The 20089-nt window shown below is 46.5% G+C and overlaps 3 protein-coding genes across 5 annotated transcripts; 1 reads left to right on the top strand and 2 right to left on the bottom strand.

Annotated features, from left to right (window-relative positions):
* Positions 1-425: 425 nt before the first annotated feature.
* Positions 426-4497, bottom strand: mrpl36 (mitochondrial ribosomal protein L36). 3 transcript variants are annotated; one of them, XM_086194018.1, is made up of 2 exons: positions 4229-4497; positions 426-3719 (listed from the first exon to the last, which is right to left on the bottom strand). In XM_086194018.1, the coding sequence occupies exon 2, from the start codon at positions 3676-3678 to the stop codon at positions 3301-3303; it is 378 nt and encodes a 125-aa protein (XP_086050144.1). In that variant the 5' UTR covers positions 3679-3719; positions 4229-4497; the 3' UTR covers positions 426-3300. The 3 variants fall into 3 exon arrangements, with proteins under 3 accessions (XP_086050144.1, XP_086050145.1, XP_086050146.1); XM_086194019.1 differs by lacking the exon at positions 4229-4497 and adding an exon at positions 3951-4222; XM_086194020.1 differs by lacking the exon at positions 4229-4497 and adding an exon at positions 4021-4222.
* Positions 4498-4572: 75 nt separating this feature from the next.
* Positions 4573-6818, top strand: ndufs6 (NADH:ubiquinone oxidoreductase subunit S6). Its single transcript, XM_086194017.1, has 4 exons — positions 4573-4759; positions 5049-5102; positions 5474-5596; positions 6675-6818. The coding sequence occupies exons 1-4, from the start codon at positions 4616-4618 to the stop codon at positions 6741-6743; spliced, it is 390 nt and encodes a 129-aa protein (XP_086050143.1). The 5' UTR covers positions 4573-4615; the 3' UTR covers positions 6744-6818.
* Positions 6819-14688: 7870 nt separating this feature from the next.
* Positions 14689-18408, bottom strand: irx4b (iroquois homeobox 4b). Its single transcript, XM_086193144.1, has 6 exons — positions 18085-18408; positions 17588-17776; positions 17293-17399; positions 16862-17018; positions 16522-16675; positions 14689-16442 (listed from the first exon to the last, which is right to left on the bottom strand). Exons 1-6 carry the CDS (start codon positions 18127-18129, stop codon positions 15877-15879), a joined length of 1218 nt encoding a protein of 405 aa, XP_086049270.1. The 5' UTR covers positions 18130-18408; the 3' UTR covers positions 14689-15876.
* Between the last annotated feature and the right edge of the window lie 1681 nt (positions 18409-20089).

Below are 20089 nucleotides of genomic sequence, written 5' to 3'. Positions count from 1 at the left end.
TTCTTTTGTATACTATTCCGGCATGTTCTGAACCAATGTTAATACGTTGCTATACTATTGTTTATGTATTATTAAGATTATCAAAGACTCTGGAATGGTTCATGATTCATGCACATTGCCCCTTTGCAAATAAGCACTGACATTCCAAAGAAGAACTAAATGTTATAAAATAACTGAGGCTCTAATTAAGTCTGAATGTGCCCTAGAATGGCATGGCATGAAAAGGCAGACGTGAGAAGGACTTGTTAGTGGCGGGAGCAGTTGCCCACAGCCAGTCTCACTATAAACCAGAATGTCAGTAACTGCCAGCAGGCTGAATGACCCAAATGGAGAGAAGGATATTAAAAGCAGATGGCATCGTTCGGATTCCAGCTTTTATTTTGAAGGCAAAGCAACCAAGCCTGGTGTCACCTACAGTGGCTTTAAAAATCCCAGAATAAAAAAATTAATAGATTCAGCGAGTATGTTCACATCCTGACGTGAAGCGTGTTGTGAATGTTGCTGTCCCTATAAATCACTCCAGCAGCGGAGGCCGAGGGGTTGTACCTGCCACCCCTGCCGTCTGACCGGCCTCCCCGGCTGCAAAATTCATTTGTTATCGTGTTTAATTTCTTCTTCTTCTTCTTCTTTTCAATGCGCATTTCGTTGATTTGCACGGAGCCACCGGGACACATGGAGTATTGCGAGGTCTCGAGCTCTGAGGATGAGAGGTCCGAGGCTGTCTGGGGAGCGTGTGAGAGGGGGTTTGGGTGATGAGCCTGGAGGAACGACGCGTTTGGAAGTTGGGTTTCCTCTTTACTGATCCACCCTTCCGTTTGTGCTGAGAGTTGTGCATTTGTAGATGACCTTCAGAATCATTCTGAAAGCTACACAACTGAAATGTTTCAAAGGGAAGACAATGCGTTGGTGTATAAATTCTAAAGATTCCATCCATCCATCCATTTTCTTCTGCTTATTCCTGATAAGGGTCGCGGGGGGGGGGGGTATTCAAAGGATTATACTTAAAAAATTAAAGGTTGAGTACATTTGTTAGGATTGTTATGGAAAAAATATGTAAATCTCAAAAAGTGCTTCTTGCCACAGATCTTTTTTTTTTTTTTTGGCAAAACTCAAAGAAAATGTAAAAGTCCAATGGCTTCTGGTCAATGGAACCCATGCAAATGCTAACTACCATGTTGGCATACAATAAAAGGAAGGAAGTGACAAATGGCCATCAGGTTTGCCTCCTATCTGTAAGACCAAACTGAGGGCTAAGTCCCAATGTGTGTAAAAACCATGTCATGAATGAGGCCCACAGTAATTGAGCTTCTAAGATTATTTATTGGAGTTTTGTTCTTACTTTAATCTGCCACCCATCTTTGTATGGGCTCTTCTTTGTGGCCTTGTAAAACTCCATTCCTGTATGTCACTACCTGGAGGGGGGTGTAATATGCATAACGTGTCAGAATCCAAAGACAGACAGGTTTGTGAGAACATAATGAAATCCTAGAGAAAAGAAGCAAACCACATCCCGCTGTGCTATTTGTGCATGAAATATTCAGACTTCTGAAATAAGAAAAGGTCGGCTGACAAGGGCCCGCCACTCATTGTCCCTCCATCAGTAAATATTAACCTTCAGGAAAACTAATCAGGCAGGTTACCTTTCTGTTTGTTGCCCAACACTTTTAAACCAGTCAGGCTTCCTCCTTGGCTGCACACTTTACATATTAGAGTCCGTCAATACTGTCGTGTTCCTTCGACTGTCAGAAAAACATTTTGTGAAGATAAACAAGTATTTGATTTAAATGCTTTGCAGGCCTTAGACCAGTCGACTTTCTGTCAAGGTGCATATTTGAGTCAGTATTTTAGCACCACGGATAAGGCCTGATGAGGCGAAAAGCGCACGAAGATGATGGCGGTGTCTTGGCTGGTCCCTCGTGTGGAGGTTGGACTCGAGCGCCCCCATGTGGAGGAACAGTGAACGACGGGTGGAGATTATAGATTTCTGTTGTGGACCTCGAGTCAATGAAGGTGTTTTAAGATCGTTTGTGTCCGGTAATTTTGCAACGTCTATGCATGAAGAGTTCAGGCTATTCTTCTTGGTTAAATATTGAAATGGCTCAAAAACAGAAAATTCATTACGCATGCCCACAGCTCCTGGTTTGGTTGGAAGAGGCCTACACAAATCCAGTATTTGTGCATTATGCTGAAATATTACTTGGAGTCACTTAAAAAAAAAAGTTCACTCTAAAGTCCAGAACCAGACGAGAAGATAGATGCACCTCTCTCCTCTGTGCTGCATGAGGAGCTGAAACCCACAGAAACACACTGACTGCTAGTTAGCTTAGCAACTACATGAATGGTAGCAGGTGAGCTGGTTAGCGTGCCTGTCTTTAGTTACCCAAAACACTTTCATCAGAAAGACTCTAGCTGGATTATTAGAGGTTGGGTTTGAGAGGGGGAAGTTCAGGTTTTGGAAGCTGAGTGAGCAAGACAGATGCTAACCTCCCCATCCACTTCAATTAATTGCACTAAGCTAACTAGCAGTGGGCTGGTCTCTGTGGATCTCAGCTCCCTAATGCACAGCCAAGAGGAGAGAAGGGGGTCCAACCTCTGGTTTAGCTCTGGGGGAATATAATAAAGAAGTCCATCCATCCATCCATCGTCTTCCGCTTATTCCTATTAAAGGTCGTGGGGGGCCTGGAGCCTAACCCAGCGGCTACGGGCAAGAAGTGGGGTTCACCCTGGACAGGTCGCCAGTCCATCACAGGGCCAACACATAGAGACTGACAACCATTGGCTCTCCAGCCACACCTACGGTCAATTTAGAGTCTGGATTAACCTGGTCCCCTCTTGATGTCTTTGGACTGTGGAGGAAGCTGGAGTACCAGAGAGAACCCAGCAGGAACAGGGAGAACACGGAGACACCACAGAAAGATCCTGCGCCCGAGCCAGGGCTCGAACCCTGAACCTTCTAGCTGTGAGGTGACAGCACTGACCACTGCACCACTGTGCCGCCCAGTAAATAAGTAGATTTCCCAAAAAGTTGGTATGTTCCTCTAAGGACGTAACTCAAATATTAAAGCTATTTCTTTAAAAAAAAAAAAAAAAGTTGTAAAATTTCAAAAAGCCAGAATTCACAGTTTGTTTGTATTCTCCAATTCATCACAACTTCATGCATCCTTACTAAAGGGAAACAAGAGTGGTAAGAGCTTGGAAGCGTAGCAAGCACACAGTTTATTGACGCATCACAGCTCTTGTAAATATCAGTCTCTGTATTGTCAAAGCAATATTGCCAATACACTTTCAGCATGACATGTTTCAGCCTTGTCTCTGCTTGTGTCTTGGGTTCGTCTTACAGAACACAAACAAGCGTCCCCGCCGTAAGACGAAGAAACAGTCTTTGCAGCGCCGGCGCAGGGAAGTCTTGGTTTTCATTCCTGCAGAGGGCTGGATGCAGGGCAGGTGCTGACACCGTCCCAACACAGACGGCCCAAAGTGAGCGGAGCAGCAAGACGAGGGCGACTGGGTGGAGCAGACCCTGGCTGATGTCAGGAGAAGCGTGCAGGGAGCCGTGTTCCGGGGGTACAGGCATCTGGAAGCATTCGCTGAGAGCGAAGAGGTCAGAGTGACCCAGTTCAACTGGGCCACCCTGCGGGTCAGGGAGGTTCCCAGCTGCTTTAAGAGGAGGGATGCCATCGTGTCAAGGCCTGGAGACCACGGTTCGCAATCGCTTTTGGCTGCAAAATACCAGAATCAATATAAAGTTAATCAAATATTGTCTGATTATGTCGTCAAACTCCTATTTCATATTCTTGGTTCCGAAAGGTCGCGTGGAACATTCTCGAATCTTTTTGCAAAGTTGAGAGACTTCAGTGAATGCTTTAAAATGCTTAATCGTAACATGCTAAACATTCATCAACTCTTAAGCATTGCCACTACATGAAGCGACTGTGTAAATTCACTCGTACACAATATATTGCCTCTTCAACAACGCTGCCCGCACTCGACTGCTCAGAATTCCCTTGAATAGCATGGTACGTCTACGAGGCCAGATTCCTGATCAGCCTGATATGTGATCAACACCAACATTTAGACGACCCGTCGAGGAACAGCTCGCTGCGCAGCATGCCAAGGAGACGAGCGGTGACCTGCTAACTGACTCCAATGCCGGACATGAAAACGTCCTTAATCCAAGTCCCTCCCGGGGCAGTGCTCTATAGGACAAAACGAGATAATGCCAACTAACCTTTCGAAGTGCTTCTACAGTTCACAGCAGGGGCTACGTGACTAAATGTAACGTTTTAGTCACGACAATGCCGCAACGATGCTAGTCTTGCTAGTGAGAAATATACTGTTTCCGGTGTAAATTTGATTCAACTTTAGCCCCGAGTTTAGCATTTCAGGAGATTTACTTATGCAAATCGGTCGAACACTCCCTCTTTACGAATCATCGTCGCCTAGCAGACCCATGATAAGTATAAGTGCAACATGAAATTCTTGTAACTTAAACCAAAACATGTTCACTTCGTTGAAAAGCTTCCTACGGGCCGCCTGAAAGGCAGAACTCAGGGACAGTTGAAATTAGGTAGTTGATTCTTCTCGCAAGGGAGTTTGGGTATGTAAGGTTGTAAACATGGCGGCAACTATAGGAAGGATCCTGTCCTTCATTAAAAATGCTAATTTGTTTGTTGCACCTTTGAGGCTTTCTGCTGTACCAGCACGCCGCTACAGCCTGGATGCTTCCAGCACCGGCGAGGTCATCACTCACACCGGCCAGGCGAGTCTCAGAGCCGTCCTTCTCCACCGTCCTCGTTAGCTAATCATTAGCTTCAGGTGGCACAGTTGTTTGCTAACTGCGTCCAGTGTAGCGCAGCTCCTGACAGTACGTGTCTTCTAATAGGACAGTTTTTGTCCATTATAATGGGAAGTTAGCCGGTCAAATCTGACCGTCAGCCACTCGCATTTGTGTGTGACATTTAACATAATGCTAACAAGAACAGTGACTCGATATGAAATCAGCCGAGCGGAAGAATGTGCCCAGTGTCAACGGTGTGTTCTGCCCGCAGGTGTATGATGAGAAGGATCCAAGGAGAGCCAGGTTCGTTGGCAGACAGAAAGAGGTAAGAAAGAACTGACTCCTGTTCGTCATATTGACGAGGTTTGTGCTCGGATGTCCATCACACTTCAACTTGCCAATATCTTGTTCTCAAATCAGAGTGTTTTCTTTCCCAATTACACGTGACAACAAATATGCCATGAAGTAGAAAATAACTGTATATACTATGGAATGTTATGGTGGAAACATCCTTCATCTTTACTCTTTCCTGGTTCAAATCTGGATGTGTGCTTGAATAACTAGTCGCCATTCACTGCGTGGAAATCAGAATAAAATGAACAAAACCATCATGACAATGTGAGTCATGGAACTGTTGCCAGTCCACACGCCACCTTACTGATTGGACGACACCAGAAATGAACATTTTGTGTTCAGGTGAATAAGAGCTTTGCTATCAAGCTGGTGGCGGAGGAGCCAGTGACTGACATAGGGGCCAGAGTGGTGTCCTGTGATGGAGGTGGGGGGGCCCTGGGACACCCCAAAGTCTACATCAACCTGGTAAGAGACAGCAATGCGAATATGGTTTAATGCTGTTGTTTGCAGTTGCAAAATCTTGACCATCACCTCTGTATAGTCATGGTAATTTTATATTATTGGCTTAAAAAATAATGCAAATATCATTATTTTGGCAACATTCACAAAAATACTGTATCTTTTACACCTTGCTACTAACGTTGTCAGCTCTTACTGACACATCCACCTGATGGATTCAATCACGGATGGATTCATTTTCACGTCACCAGAGCAGCTTGCTAGCATAGACGATGGGTCCGCTGACACTCAGCAGCAGGAAGGAGTCTCGCTGCGTCAGTGGTGGGAGGAAGATGGCAGGTCCTTGTTAGACACGTACCTGTTGTGGTACTAAAGCCACATGCACACCAACACATTTTGCCACGTGTACACTTCACACCCACACAACTCCAGCAGTTTCAGACCCTTTAATCAGAGAGCTTTGGAAAAAATTGCTTACCCCATTTTGGTTCAGGAAGTTTTGGATTGTGTTGTTTTGTGGGCGGGCTGAAACATCTGCTGTTGACAACAGGAAGCTCACGGAAATACACGCCCCCAAAGATGAAGCCTGCTCAGCCACGTGTGCTTCTCACGCTGCTGGTGAACAGAGGCACAAGTCTGACATTAAATGATGCAGTTACCGATTTTGAGTGTTGTGACAAGAACGTAACTTAACAAGTTAGCAATTACTGTGGTGGGGAGTAATAACGTTTGAGAAGAGTAATGAGTTGTAAATGTAATTGTTTTAATTAGCAGTCCAGCTCTGCCCATGACGCAGCAGAAATAATCTCCCTGACACATAACATCAGAAAACAAGGACTCTCATTTACTTTCATTGCTGAAACAAGATGCCTCCTAACAATGTCCTGTAAACGCTGTTAAAATGTACCGCCTTATTTACACCTTCTTTACCAAAACCAACTCGGCTTCCAGTGCTTACATAGCAAAATGGGAAGCTGTTTTGCTGTTCTTCAAGGCTCTATGATAAACTTGTGACATAGTCACCTGACAACAAGTTATGCAAAGGTCCCAAATATACTTAATATTTATGTCTTTGTCTTTCTAGGATAAGGACACGAAAGTGGGTACGTGTGGCTACTGTGGATTACAGTTCAAGCAGCAGCATCATCACTGACACAATCCCTGTCTCTTCTCCTCTGTATGAATCACTTTATTGGATAATAAATTATATCTGACTGCCTGAGGGTGCACTGGTTATCTGTTGGTATGGATTTCAACCAGTAATTATTTGAATTTGTATTTTTTCAAATATGTACAAATGTTTTGGAAAGATCTGTGTCAAATTTAGTGAGACTTCAGTAAGTTCTGGTGTCGTGGCGGTGGCTTGCACTTCCCCCATATGACCAGCAGATGTCAGCAGTGCCTTGCAGCTGGAGAAGTTCTTTCTAGCAGATCTAATAAATAGTTTCTGACTTGATTTCCAATTGAAGTGTGCAGAGCAGGCTGCTGAAAATATGACCGTGAAGGATCTGTCTGAAAGTAAACAACAACCAACCTTCAAATCTGACAAACATTCAACTTGTTACTCAGCGATGCCCTTCACCTTCATCACGTTCTTCTTTCAGCATGATTTGTCTTTTTCTCCATGAGCCATCAGTAACTGGATCATAACAGAGCAGTGAGTTTGGTTTCATCAGGACTTCGTTGAGATACGGCATTCTTGTAGTTTTTACTGTGACGAGCACAGAGCACCGTAGTATTCCTTCTGCGCTGGCGCCCAACAGTCAGCGCTGTGGTCTTGCTCTGCTAAAGCTGGAGGATGTTAGGAGGAGTCAGCCTGATAAGATACAGCAGCACGGAACAATACATGTTTGAAGAAGATCATATATATATTTCATCAGGCTTATTCTCCATAGACCTCTGCATGCCAAATTGGCTTGCGCTTGCTCCTGCACTCCAGACAGCCCTACTAGCCTGTTCTGTCCCCAGTGATGCAGCCAGTGGAACTGCATTTTCCACACCATAGAGCTCAGGTTGGGAAGGCTAGCCAGGCTGATATAATTGGCCCCGGTGACTTCTGGAAGTGCGGCTTGGCTTGTAGTTAACCTCATCTATAGTCGGAGCACTTCGGATGATTGAAGGGGAGAGGTGTTCATTGTTGAAGCCGAGTCTGTGTCAGAGAGCTGGTTGCTGGGTCGGTGCTGCGGTTGGTAAGTGAGTGGCTCGAGGTGGCGGTTGGTGCAGTTGTAGGCGTTGCCAGGGGCAAGAGCTTCGCATGAAACTGAGCATATGAACTATGCTGAATTAAACCGCACTGGATTTAACTGCACTCTTAAATTATTCACTGTTCCTAAATGCATCAAGCAGCATAGTAGAATAACCGTTGACATCATATATAGTGAGTAACTCCAGATAATGAAGGGGGCTTCAACCTTGAACTGTCAAACCAGCAGGTGAGTCCAAAGCTGCATCCAGTTATCCACTTTCTCTGCATGATATTAGATAATAATTGCAAATACAAGTCTGAAGCATAATGTGACCTGCACGATTAGGTCGGGCCACCCACTCAAATGAGATTAATCATACCCAACAGTTCCTGGATGGATAATTGAGTTAAATGCCAGTGAATTCTTGAGCACAGTACCCCTTCCTTCACAACAATCACTCACTCTGTAGAAAAACATCCTCCTCATTGCTGTAATTGCCCCATTAGAATATTTTTCCTTGAAGATGTGTCATATTTCAGACCCCCAGGCTCATTATGGAGCTGCCTGCAGCCAATTATCTGAACCTCTATGTCTGGAAGCCACTGTGACCAAAAGGGGCTTTAGGCAGATCTGGGAGCAGCCTGTCTCCCTCGAATTCATACTTACTCTTCAAGCAGGCAAAACAGAAAACTGACCTCTGGTCATTGTCTGGAGGCGACTTCACTGAGCGCCACTCTGGAGTCAGGTGACAGAGCGTCTGACCTTTACCATGGAAATAATGACTTGTTCCTGTGCCAGGAGCTCAGAGGGTTACCGCTGGGAGCGAGACACCTCTGGCGACATGTGACAGTTTTTGGAGGAGAGAGTTTGCACTCAGCACTTTGATAGCCCCGGAAAACCAAAGTGTGTGTGACAAGACGCAAGAGACTTAGATCTGTGGGTGTGTAAGTGTGTGTGTGTGTGTGTGTGTGTGTGTGTGTGTGTGTGTGTGTGTGTGTGTGTGTGTGTGTGTGTGTGTGTGTGTGTGTGTGTGTTTAGGTATGTGATACTCACTGTTGAAAGGAAATAGGTGTCAGACAGAAAGTGCAGAGAGGAGTAATTTGAAGTTATCAATACTTTCCTGTGCAGACATTCCAACTGCAACTCAGGAGATGAGTCAGTGGATGATATGGAAAATGCATATGACATTTTAAACAACACCTCAGTGTTCGGTAATTGCGATCACAGATGTGTCAATTCTCTCGTAATACACAAAGGAGCAAATAACTCCTGGTGTGAGCCAGACAAGTAAACAGTGGGTCTAACATTCCCTGACCTATACAGCAATTCACTGTGGCTTAATCACATTATATGGCCCAGGGAGCAGGCCTTCGTGTCAGACGGGCTGTTGAGCGCCTCGCATGTGTGTCTGGAGCAGACAGAGGGTGAGGTGAGACCAGTAGTGGAGGGAGGGGAGGGGAGGGAGAGAGAGGGAGAATACGCCGGATGGGAAAGGAAGGAGAGAGGCATGTGAGTTAGGGAAGAGGACGAGGAGTTAGGTGATGGCTGGAGTTGAGGAGGAAACGTGTGAGAGGTCAGTGGAGCAAATCAGTGTTGGTGACAATAAAACTTTTTGTGGGAGCCGCATCCGGTGTTCCGTGTCTACAGACAGACAGACAGACAGACAGATTACTTTATTAATCCCTTTTGGACGTTCCGCCAGGGAAATTGCAAAGTCTTTATTCTAACGTGTTACTCTGTCCACCACCTGGATCTTTTTTTTGGCTTGGACCTACATGCCTTTGTCAACTTTTTGCAAACTACAAATCACTCCGAAAGCACAAAGCTCTGCCCCAGTGCCTCGGTCAGCCCCCGGCGCTTTGGTGCTCAGGCCTCAGGTGAAGCCGGGAGTGACGAGCCGGCCTGCTCACGTCAGAGCGCCACGTCAGAGGGAGGTGAACCCTGATCCTTGGATTCTGCATGGAACAGACAAACGCGTGCACTCTCATGCAAACATCACTTCCTGTGTCATCTAGGGGGCGCTAGAGAACACACACAGACTATGTACAGCATAGGTATTATGATACTTAGATTCTCTAACCACTAGGTGGTGCTATCAGTGAGGTTCAGCTGGTGGACGTCGTCAGACCGGGACGCTCAGCAAAGTTTAGTGCTGCGTTCCTCGGTGCAATGTCCTCTCAGACGCAGCGTTAAAGTATCTGAGCGGCCACAGAGACGAACTGGATACGTCTTCATCGTGGAGAGTGACACACACACTTCTGCAACTGGAGGGTTTCGTTTTCACTGCATCAGACTTGCTTGGTTTTTATAGCACTTTCATTGTTCTTCTCTTCACTTTCCCCATCACCCAACACACACACACACACACACACACACACACACACACACACACTCTACTTAAACGCAGTAGTCCAGACCAGAGGAGCGTCCGTCTCTGTCACTGCAACAGTCTGGAGAAGCTTTTGGATAGAGAACTGAATCCTTCTCAGGCTGTGTGTTTATTGACATCAATGAAAAAAAGAAAGAACGAGTGGAAAAATGACAAACTTTCTCCACTTACAAATATCTACAATACATTTTCATGGACGGACTTGAACGTGAAACATGGCTGATATTGTGTCATGTATCTATTGTCTCCAATTTTAATCCCTGAATTCCTGTGGCTCACAAAGCAGTGATGCATTGTGGGTTGTATTCAAGGCCACACGTCACTCTGGAGTGGCCTCATTGTCAGTGTGGACTGTCCCTAACTGTAGGAGTGGGACGCACTTGCACACCTAGACAGCACGAGCACACACAGCAAGTGAGCACAGTAGGTCAAGCCTCAAGTGTTCTTGAACAAGATGCTGAGGCCATAATGACTCCTGATGACCCGGTGTGTGTGAGGGGACGATGGATGAGGTCGGCCCACTAGGAGGAGTACATCAAGGTGTGAAATAAGCCTCAAATATCTCATTTCCTATCGCCACAATTAATCATCTGCTCCGAAGTTGAATGGGTTCTTCTACCACCCCTCCACCAAGTTGGGGAAAATCCGGCGTAGATTTTACACAATCCTGCTGACACACAGACAAACGAACACCACCAAGGACTAGACCTCCTTGGCCAGGGTCACCAGAGTGAAGAAGGAGCTGAGAGCAACGGCGGACTCAGGAATCAGATCCGACGCTAAGGTACGCCAGCGAGCTCCGGTGCCATTGATACACTTCTGGAACCTCAGTGTCTTCGTGGAAACTTTGCAAAAGAAGTCCTTCAAAATAAATCACACCATGAAGGTCTTCTGTCATTATCGTATCCATTTTCTGTGTCAAAAACAGCTAGCGCAGTCGAGTAAGAATCCTGTGAATGTACCTCACAGGACACAGACGCTGGGGGGGTCGCTCCTAAATCACATGACCTCCCCCGGGTAATACGACTGCAGTGTGAATAGGGCTCAAATCCACAATTGCCCACGTCTGAGTGATGTAGCAGTGTGACAAATAATTTGTCAGATAGTATTCATACTGTGAGTCTACACCACGAGGTGGTGGAGTTCCACCACCAGAAGTCCAACTAGCCTGCTTCATCGCCAGCTGCCTTCGGAGGGTTGTCTCTCTCCAGGAAGTCTTTGTTCCTGGTTTAGTCAGCCATTGTATTTTGATTGCTCAGGTAATGCTCGTTCTTCTCTCGTGTGTTCTGTGCTCACACAGTCCTATTTGCAATGATCTGCGTCTGTTGTACGTTTGCAAAGTGCTGTGGGCACTGCTGTTTTAAATGTGTTACAGAGCTGGATTAGACCTGGCCTAACTTTAGGTCAAGGCCGGGGAGAATGAGTAACCCATGCTGCAGTTCCCATCCGCTCCACAGTGGAATCGGCCTCCTCAGCTTCCTTTTTTACCTCACAAAATGTGGGACGGATCTCGATTCACTTCGGTAGAAATACAGAACTTGGTTGAGAAACCATCAATTTCAATTCACTGAACTATTGGACAGTCTAGGTTTACATGTTCTAAGGACCCCAATTAATCCAGCACCAGTATCTCACAACACCAGAGAAGGTCGGCGCGTTGGACTGACTCTTAATTTACAATGGACGTTTTACCCGTTGACATGGTTTCCCTTTTCTGAAGACATGCTGGACTGTATTTTTAGCTTAACTCTGCACCAACGAAGGGTGACGACAACCGTGAGGTTCAAGCCCCACTCAGCACCGGGTCAGCCTCTTAGCCGTCACGGCACGACTATCTCCACTTTTGAAGTCAAAGTCAGCTTGACGTGTTTAAACAGAAAACAACATTGTATTATTTCTATAACATAAAATTTACAGAAAGACTCAAATATAAAAAAAACGACATCCGTCCACAACGAGATACTTTCTGACAGCGAGTGGGGGGAAGAAAACTTTACCAAAATAAGAAGTCAGATGTCATTATTTATCATCTTAAATCTTACTTATTTATGAGGCAGAAAGAGAATGAAATTCTCGCTTGAATTCATCCTGAATTATTTAATCTGAAATGGTTAATTCCATACAAAGCCCGGGAAGATCCCTCCTCTGTTCTGATAAATACTTTATCACTGTTCCTAAATCGAAAACAGGAGAAGGCTGTTGAAAAAAAGTCACTGTCTCTTGTTGTGCTTACTTTCAGAAAGTGTCAGTTTAAATACTTCGAGTGCTAAATTTCTCAAGTTTCTTTGATAATTGAAGCTGATGGAAGTTTATTTTTTAGACACGGTTTAGGGCTAATGATGCCAGGCTTTCTTTCTCTCTTTGTTTCTGTTCCAGGTATGCCTTTGAGCACAGAGTGGCGCTCGCTTAAAATGACTTAAGAGGTTTTATGGAGCGTTTTGCGCGAGGTGTTTTTTTCTTGCATTCCCAGGTTGACAAAGTCACAAGCTGCCTAATGAAAGGGGACGCATGGCTGATTGCAGCTATATCTGGAGCCGGGGTGGAAGTGGCATCGATTTAACAATTTAGCAGCACCCTCCTCTGTGTGTTTCCATTAGTCACGGCTGAATACAACCCACTTCCCCCCTTTCACTCCCTTAAACCACACACACACACACACACACACACACACAAACACACACACACACCCATCCAAGGCTTTATTCCACTATTTCTGAACAGGATTTTCATCAATTGAACTGATATCGCTAATGGCTCAGAACAAAGGGTTTCTAATGTAATGAAAGAGAGGGGAAGGGGAGAAATACACTTTTTATTATTGTGACTGTGTGTGTGTGTGACTGTGTGTGTGTGTGTGTGTGTGTGTGTGTGTGTGTGTGTGTGTGTGTGTGAGCGTGTGTGCATGCGCACGCGCGGGGGCTATAGTGCAACATTTTACGTCTACAACATTGCAGCAGGGAAGAGTGTGGTGATAGTTTCCTTCGACTCTCAGAGAGAGTGGGAGTCGCCCAAAATGTGACAAATAGCATCATCATTACATCAATAGCTGACTCTTCATTGACACACTCCCAAAAAAAACCCAATTGTCCTGTCATAGTTTCTGAACCGTAACAAGGCACAACAGACCATTTTCACCATGGAGCTTTACTCAGCATTTCAACAACATGGAGGTGAAGTCAAAACCAAACACACAACAAAATGTAGGCAAACGATTAAACAGCGTTTTTCTCTCCAGTTGAAAATCAGCGTCTCAAACGGGAGAGTACCCTGCTGCCTGTCGTGATCCCCACAGACTTCCACCGCCAGTGACCCCCTCATTGAAGAGTTTGGAGCAGGCATTTTTAGTTCCATCTTTGCTGAATATAGCAAATTGTGGGTCTGCATGCACAAAGGAAGACCCGCCATCGAGACTGACGACTTCTGCTCTCAGCATGGAGGCAAATATCATCTCTAAGGGCGTGAACCTCGGAAGTAAGACATCGGTGATGTTAGGCAAGTCAGCGAGGAAGTCTGTCCGGCAGTTTAGAAACTGAGTGGAGCTGGACTGACATATCGCGCACACGTCAGTCCATATTTGCTTTTCACGTCGGTAGCAGTATCGGCTAGAAGCCACACGCCTACCTGCTGATAGGACAACTTTTTTCAGGAAACGTAATTCAGAAGAAGATGCCAGCACCCAGTTCCACTCTTAATATCCAAACTGGGTTTTTTTATTTCACTCCAAACAAAAAAAATCCCACCTTCATTACGTATTTTTGTCATTTGATAACTAAATTTGAAGGCTTATTTCAAAAATGATATTGCTATTGGGTGGATGCTCGTGTTTTAATGTCCCTGATACTGGAACCAGCAACAGAAGTTAGAAGTGACACGAGTGGACAGTGCGCTGATGTTCTTGTGAAAGTGTCAATGATGCGAATGTCATAAAAGATTTACTTACGTCTCATTACTTCAAAAACAAACAAGAAGTCAAATCCACGCTCCGTTCTGGCTGTTCAAGCTAGTTTTCATGCGAATTAGCAGATGTTTTGGGTTGGAAGATGCAAGGCAGCAAGCAAAGGAGGACAAAAAATGATGGGCTTTGTTTTGATTTCAAGCTTCCAAAGCAAATCATGAACTTCCCCTTCGGAGCTACGTTTCATCCAAAGTCATTTCTTGATTTTTATCTGAGGTTATTTTTTGAGTCACTTCACGTTTTTATGCTGTTACGTCTCCATTTTATTTTCCTCCTGTTGTATTTATGCAGTCCTCATTGTTAGAGCTTTGAATTTGTTTCACTTTTTTTCGGAGAGCGCTTTACCGCCGTGTTTGCCGTATTCGTCACTGTCAGGATTTCTATGATGTCATAAAACTGGCTCTCATCAGCTGTGCAAGGAGAGAAGAGTTTTTGGTGATGTAAGCTACGGGATATAAAAACATGTTTATTTGATATTCAGACTTTGAAAAAGGATTTTTTTTTCTTTATTTCAGAAAACGTTGAAAAATTCATTAACCATAGTTACACATTATTTCCTCAAGACGGTGAAAAATGGAGAGATTTGAGCAAAACTGGGCCGATGCAAATATCAGCTATCAGAATAAAAGTAGCGTATTAAAAAAATGAACCAATATCTGCCGATACTGATGATGCGCTGAAATTTTCGTGCATCTTGCAGATGTTCGTCTGTAGCTTGGCAACAGAGAGAAGAACCGCAGTGACGTAGAAGCAGCTCACATGTACCAGAAAAACCCATCGTTGGGCACCTCCAGCTCTCCTACGCTGCTCAAGATCAGCGGTGAGCTTGCAGCCGATGCCCCCCACCCACCACCACATCTGCTTAATCCCACGGCTCCTTTACTCCACTCCACAGCCTACAGTAGTTTTATTTTGACACTGCGGTGAAACTGAAAGTAGCTGTCCAAGATGGCGGACCTTCTCTTCCTCCTGTTGACTCCAGCAGGAAAAGCTGTTGTTTTAAGGCTGAAGAGTCAGTCCCCACCCTAACACCCCTCACATCCTCGCCCAGAATTATTACTGACATTTTTTGCTGGCATGAGACATGAAATTTAAGTGTCAGTCTTTTAGCGCAATTTTACAGGTGCGTCTTTTGGCATCGAGTTCATCCAAAGTGACTGAGAAGTGAGGAGGAACACAGCTTTGAGTCAACACTACAGCTAGTCCAGGTGTGGGGGGGGGGACAAGTCAGTGCATGGTAAGTAAGCAAGGGGGAGGGGGGGGTTAGGGGGCCACAAACAGTTTGGACAGGGATGTGCAGAGGGATGCTAGGTGATGTTCCTTCGTGTGAGTGCGGCCATCAAATGCCTTTTACAGGATTTTTGTTTTTAAAAGTCTGGAAACATTTTTTTAAAAAGTCACAGCTAGTCAGTGTTTTTTTAATCTCATGGCATTAGTGCTAGCTTAATTAGCATGCTAGCTAGAGCTAATAAAATTTCCCACCGACAGTTTTCACTACAGATGAAAAAAATGGACAATTGCTAGCAAGAAATCCTCCCTTTGTCTACCTCTGTAACCAAGGATGCTTTTAATTACTACAAAGTGAAATACCTGCTACTGCTATCAGCACTGTGGGCATTTTCGGTCTGAGAATGGAAGGCTGGATAGCAACAGTAACTAGCGTGGAGGTGGGCTTCGTGAACAGTCAGTTGGTCAACATCAAAATATAGACTTTGAAGTACTCAGTCCAGCAGTCTTTAACGGTGCGTTGGTCGGTCTACAAAGACGACCGAACCAGTTCAAAGGATTGTCCCGGCGTTCTGCTGTCCATCGCTGCTTCATCTAAACCTTTCCACAACACCGCTGGTTTGGGCTGCTGGAAAGGGCGGCCGTGGAAAACTCCATCCACCCACTCTCGGAGAGTGGCGACTGGTGACTCCTGCTGCCTGTCTGCCTTGGTTAGTGCCATATTTGATGGGTAACCAGGAGAGGAGGTGCCGGTTGATGACAGCATACAGGGCGGGTATTCTGGCTGCAAACTAGCATCCAAAGACACAGCAGTTTGAGCAATGGACCAGATTTTGGGCTTGGTGTCTGAGTTTTGGACATCTGGGATGGGATAGAAGGTGGTGTTTTGGTCTTGAGCCGGTGTAAGTTTGGGGCAGTCAGGAGACAATCTGTCTGTCCCGCGCAGTGGCTCTGAGCTGTACATGAGATGCCTGTGTGGGGCGTTTGGTTCATTGTCCTCTGTAGGAAAAGGTGGCTTTGGCTCACAGTCAGAGGCGTCAGAATCCAGCAGGTCAAAGTCTTCCAGATCACTCTGCAGGTCCCCACACTGTTGATCTGAGGAGCGAAGGATTAAGTTTACCTATGCTAACACACACGGCTAATTTAAACCAAGGTCAGATGGACTCAAGTCTACCTGGAATGTCTTTGTCACTTTTCAGAGACTTTTCCGCTTCATCGCTGTCCTCATCACAACCTCGGTCATCTGAGGTTTTGCAGGTCCGCGGTGACCATGTCACCTTGTTCTCCTTCTTTAGCCTCCTGCGGGCATTGGCGAACCATGTCGACACCTGAGGGAGCGAGGGAGTGGATGTCAGGAGGGATGACGGAATGAAAGAGATGGGAGACGGAGGGAAGATACAAAGGAAAGAAGTGAAGACATAGTAATGAGGACGAGGGAAATGCACACCAGAGGACAGAGGAGCAAATACTGGCAGCTTTTGGCTGAAGTTCATGGCTCTTTCTCTGAAACCTACTTGTGTCAGGGTCATCCTGGTGATGATGGCAAGCATGATCTTCTCCCCCTTGGTTGGGTAGGGATTCTTCTGGTGCTCCTGCAGCCAGGCCTTCAGGGTGCCCGTAGTCTCCCGGGTGGCATTTTTACGGCGTGAAGCGCCTTCAGATGAGGTATACCTGAACAAAAGAGCAGCTCATCATAATCTGCTTGTCGTTGCAAACAGAAGAAGCCGTTTGTAGCATTTCTGGAGGAATATTGACAGTAAAATAATTTCATTGGTGGCAGAAAGAAAACCCCACTGTAGTGTGAGGAGCTACCAGAGTAATCGTTCCACTGAAAAGCAGGCACGTAAAGCAGTATAAGAGAAGGATATCTGATATTAACATGTGACTGGTTTGAATCTATAAATAAGGTGTATTTTAAGGGAAGTAAAGGCACCTGCACACTCACCCATAGCGGTCATAGGAATACTGTCCAAATGTATATTCATAGGGATAATAGGCTGGAGCCTGCGATGCCCCCATCGGCACAGAGGCAGCTTTGGGTTCCAGTGGCCCCTGGAAATATTTGACATCATTAAAGATGATCAGGGTGAAGATATTCCCACAGATTCTTTGTGAGTTTATTTATGGTTTCAAAACCCCATCATTTTCTATCTCTCTGCGTCATCGGGGAGTCGTGCAGAGTTGCGCGCAAGGAGTGAGTAAAGGGCAACGACGGTAGAACGGTAGACTGCGGGACTCACCCGGGGGTAGAGAGCGCCGGCGTCGCTGCTGCAGGCGTTGTAGTAACTTTGACGCTTGGTGTACGCGCTGCTGTAGACACCCATGCCCGGGCCAGGGGAGAGCTGGTGGCCCGGGGAGCGCAGCACCGTGTGGGACTGAGGCGATCCGGGCTCCAGACAACCGGCCAGAGGTCCTGAGGTCATCAGAAACTGAGAGACAATCATGAGAGGAAACACCCGTCCTCCGTCAGAGAGACTTTTTTTTTCACACACAAAACTGAAAAAAACCTAAAATAACAACAAGAATCCTTTACTTATATTTACATTTCATTTACAGAACTAGACGAGCTTCTGTCCTCAGTTATTTTTTTAAAATAAAATGAATAAAACATGCTCGCAAAACTAAACTCTTCCTTATTTTCCAAAAAAAAAAAAAACAAGAACGTAAACAAAAACAACTTACCTTCCCTTTCTAGATCAAATGTTGAATTAAAAACAACGTGCCAACAACTGTTTACCTGCGGAGCGGCGGAGTAGGAGTATCCCAGCTGAGAGTAAGCCATGGCTCAGAGGAGAGGCGAGGGAGCGACGTCCAACAGCATCCGTGCCAAAGCTGGGCTCCTGCTTCGGACACTAGTTCTACTTCTCTGGCCACGGATAATATAACCTAGCACCTGATCCAACCCGGGTCGCGGACATTTACGCACCGCGGGGACATTTACGCACCGCTTTCAGGTCAGTCCCCGCCACGACAGGGCTGAAACTAACTTCCTGCCCCCTCGCGCACTTCCCGCTCACCAGCTGACGGGGTTCCCGCGATCATAGGATCCAAAAGCGATCGAGCGGGATCAAACCTTGACTCTCACGCTGATGCGCTCTTTGGTTTTAAGGCGCGCCTCCGTGACGTCATTGAAGGACCCCGTGCGTGCTGCCCGATATTCATATCAAGATGAAGAAACTCGCCTAATTAATTCCCTTCCACTTTCTATCAGCTTTTCATCCACCCCCCAACAGTCCCCAGGCTTAATGTGATCAATTCTCCTTTCCAAACACACACACACACACACACACACACACACACACACACACACACACACACACACACACACACTCCTCCATGGCCAGAGGGGGGATCTGATGCGTTGACACCCCATTGACACGGGATGATTGATGACTACAACCTGATATTAGCATAATCGTTTTGCCCTGTCGTTTAGATAACTTGTCACCACGGAGAAATCTCCCTGTCACCCACATATTCATGAGTGGGGAAATTTCAGGTCTCCTCCAAGCAAATTAATCAAAGAATAAACACTGGCCGCGTTCCCCTGAGTAAGCACCTTTACCAGCTGAATGGCCTGTCATGTTTTTCATAATAAAGGCTTATAAGCCGTCCTGGTGAAGTGGAAATTGACTCATTTCCTCTCAATCCACCTCAGGAATGGTTAAACATGTTGGAGCGGCTGTTGGGTTTCTTTGGATGCGTTTCTCCAACAACAACAAAAAAGGAAGATGGTGGAATATAATTTTGGGGAAGGGAAGGGTGAGACAGAGACAGAGAGGGGGGAGGAGTTAGGGATTGGAAACAAATTATTATTATACCATCCAGTCCCCCATCAAGCTGGCTTGCTCTCCCTGCCTCCCCTCCCATGAACCAGTCTGCCATCCAGTCCCCCATCAAGCTGGCTTGCTCTCCCTGCCTCCCCTCCCATGAACCAGTCTGCCATCCAGTCCCCCATCAAGCTGGCTCGCTCTCCCTGCCTCCCCTCCCATGAACCAGTCTGCCATCCAGTCCCCCATCAAGCTGGCTCGCTCTCCCTGCGCTCCCCTTCCATGAACCAGTCTACCATCCAGTCCCCCATCAAGCTGGCTCGCTCTCCCTGCCTCCCCTCCCATGAACCAGTCTGCCATCCAGTCCCCCATCAAGCTGGCTCGCTCTCTCTGCCTCCCCTCCCATGAACCAGTCTACCATCCAGTCCCCCATCAAGCTGGCTCGCTCTCTCTGCCTCCCCTCCCATGAACCAGTCTGCCATCCAGTCCCCCATCAAGCTGGCTCGCTCTCCCTGCCTCCCCTCCCATGAACCAGTCTGCCATCCAGTCCCCCATCAAGCTGGCTCGCTCTCCCTGCCTCCCCTCCCATGAACCAGTCTACCATCCAGTCCCCCATCAAGCTGGCTCGCTCTCCCTGCCTCCCCTTCCATGAACCAGTCTACCATCCAGTCCCCCATCAAGCTGGCTCGCTCTCCCTGCCTCCCCTCCCATGAACCAGTCTACCATCCAGTCCCCCATCAAGCTGGCTCGCTCTCCCTGCCTCCCCTCCCATGAACCAGTCTACCATCCAGTCCCCCATCAAGCTGGCTCGCTCTCCCTGCCTCCCCTCCCATGAACCAGTCTACCATCCAGTCCCCCATCAAGCTGGCTCGCTCTCCCTGCCTCCCCTCCCATGAACCAGTCTACCATCCAGTCCCCCATCAAGCTGGCTCGCTCTCCCTGCCTCCCCTCCCATGAACCAGTCTACCATCC

This window comes from Aulostomus chinensis, chromosome 22, assembly GCF_037954235.1.
Source record: "Aulostomus chinensis isolate RoL2024-O1b breed Wild chromosome 22, RoL_Achi_v1.0, whole genome shotgun sequence".
Classification (NCBI taxonomy): domain Eukaryota; kingdom Metazoa; phylum Chordata; class Actinopteri; order Syngnathiformes; family Aulostomidae; genus Aulostomus; species Aulostomus chinensis.
Note: the sequence above shows the minus strand (reverse complement) of the source record. Positions and strands in the feature narration are given on the sequence as shown.

Bases quoted from the DNA above. Each gene is read 5' to 3' on its own strand.
- mrpl36 (XM_086194018.1), bottom strand. From the start codon at position 3,678: ATGGCATCCCTCCTCTTAAAGCAGCTGGGAACCTCCCTGACCCGCAGG.
- ndufs6 (XM_086194017.1), top strand. From the start codon at position 4,616: ATGGCGGCAACTATAGGAAGGATCCTGTCCTTCATTAAAAATGCTAAT. The intron at 4,760-5,048 runs GCGAGTCTCAGA...TTCTGCCCGCAG, and splicing joins TCATCACTCACACCGGCCAG to GTGTATGATGAGAAGGATCC. The intron at 5,103-5,473 runs GTAAGAAAGAAC...TTTTGTGTTCAG, and splicing joins TCGTTGGCAGACAGAAAGAG to GTGAATAAGAGCTTTGCTAT.
- irx4b (XM_086193144.1), bottom strand. From the start codon at position 18,129: ATGGCTTACTCTCAGCTGGGATACTCCTACTCCGCCGCTCCGCAG. The intron at 17,019-17,292 runs GTGAGTGTGCAG...TCTTTTGTTCAG, and splicing joins TATTCCTATGACCGCTATGG to GTATACCTCATCTGAAGGCG. The intron at 16,443-16,521 runs GTAGACTTGAGT...TTCGCTCCTCAG, and splicing joins AAGTGACAAAGACATTCCAG to ATCAACAGTGTGGGGACCTG.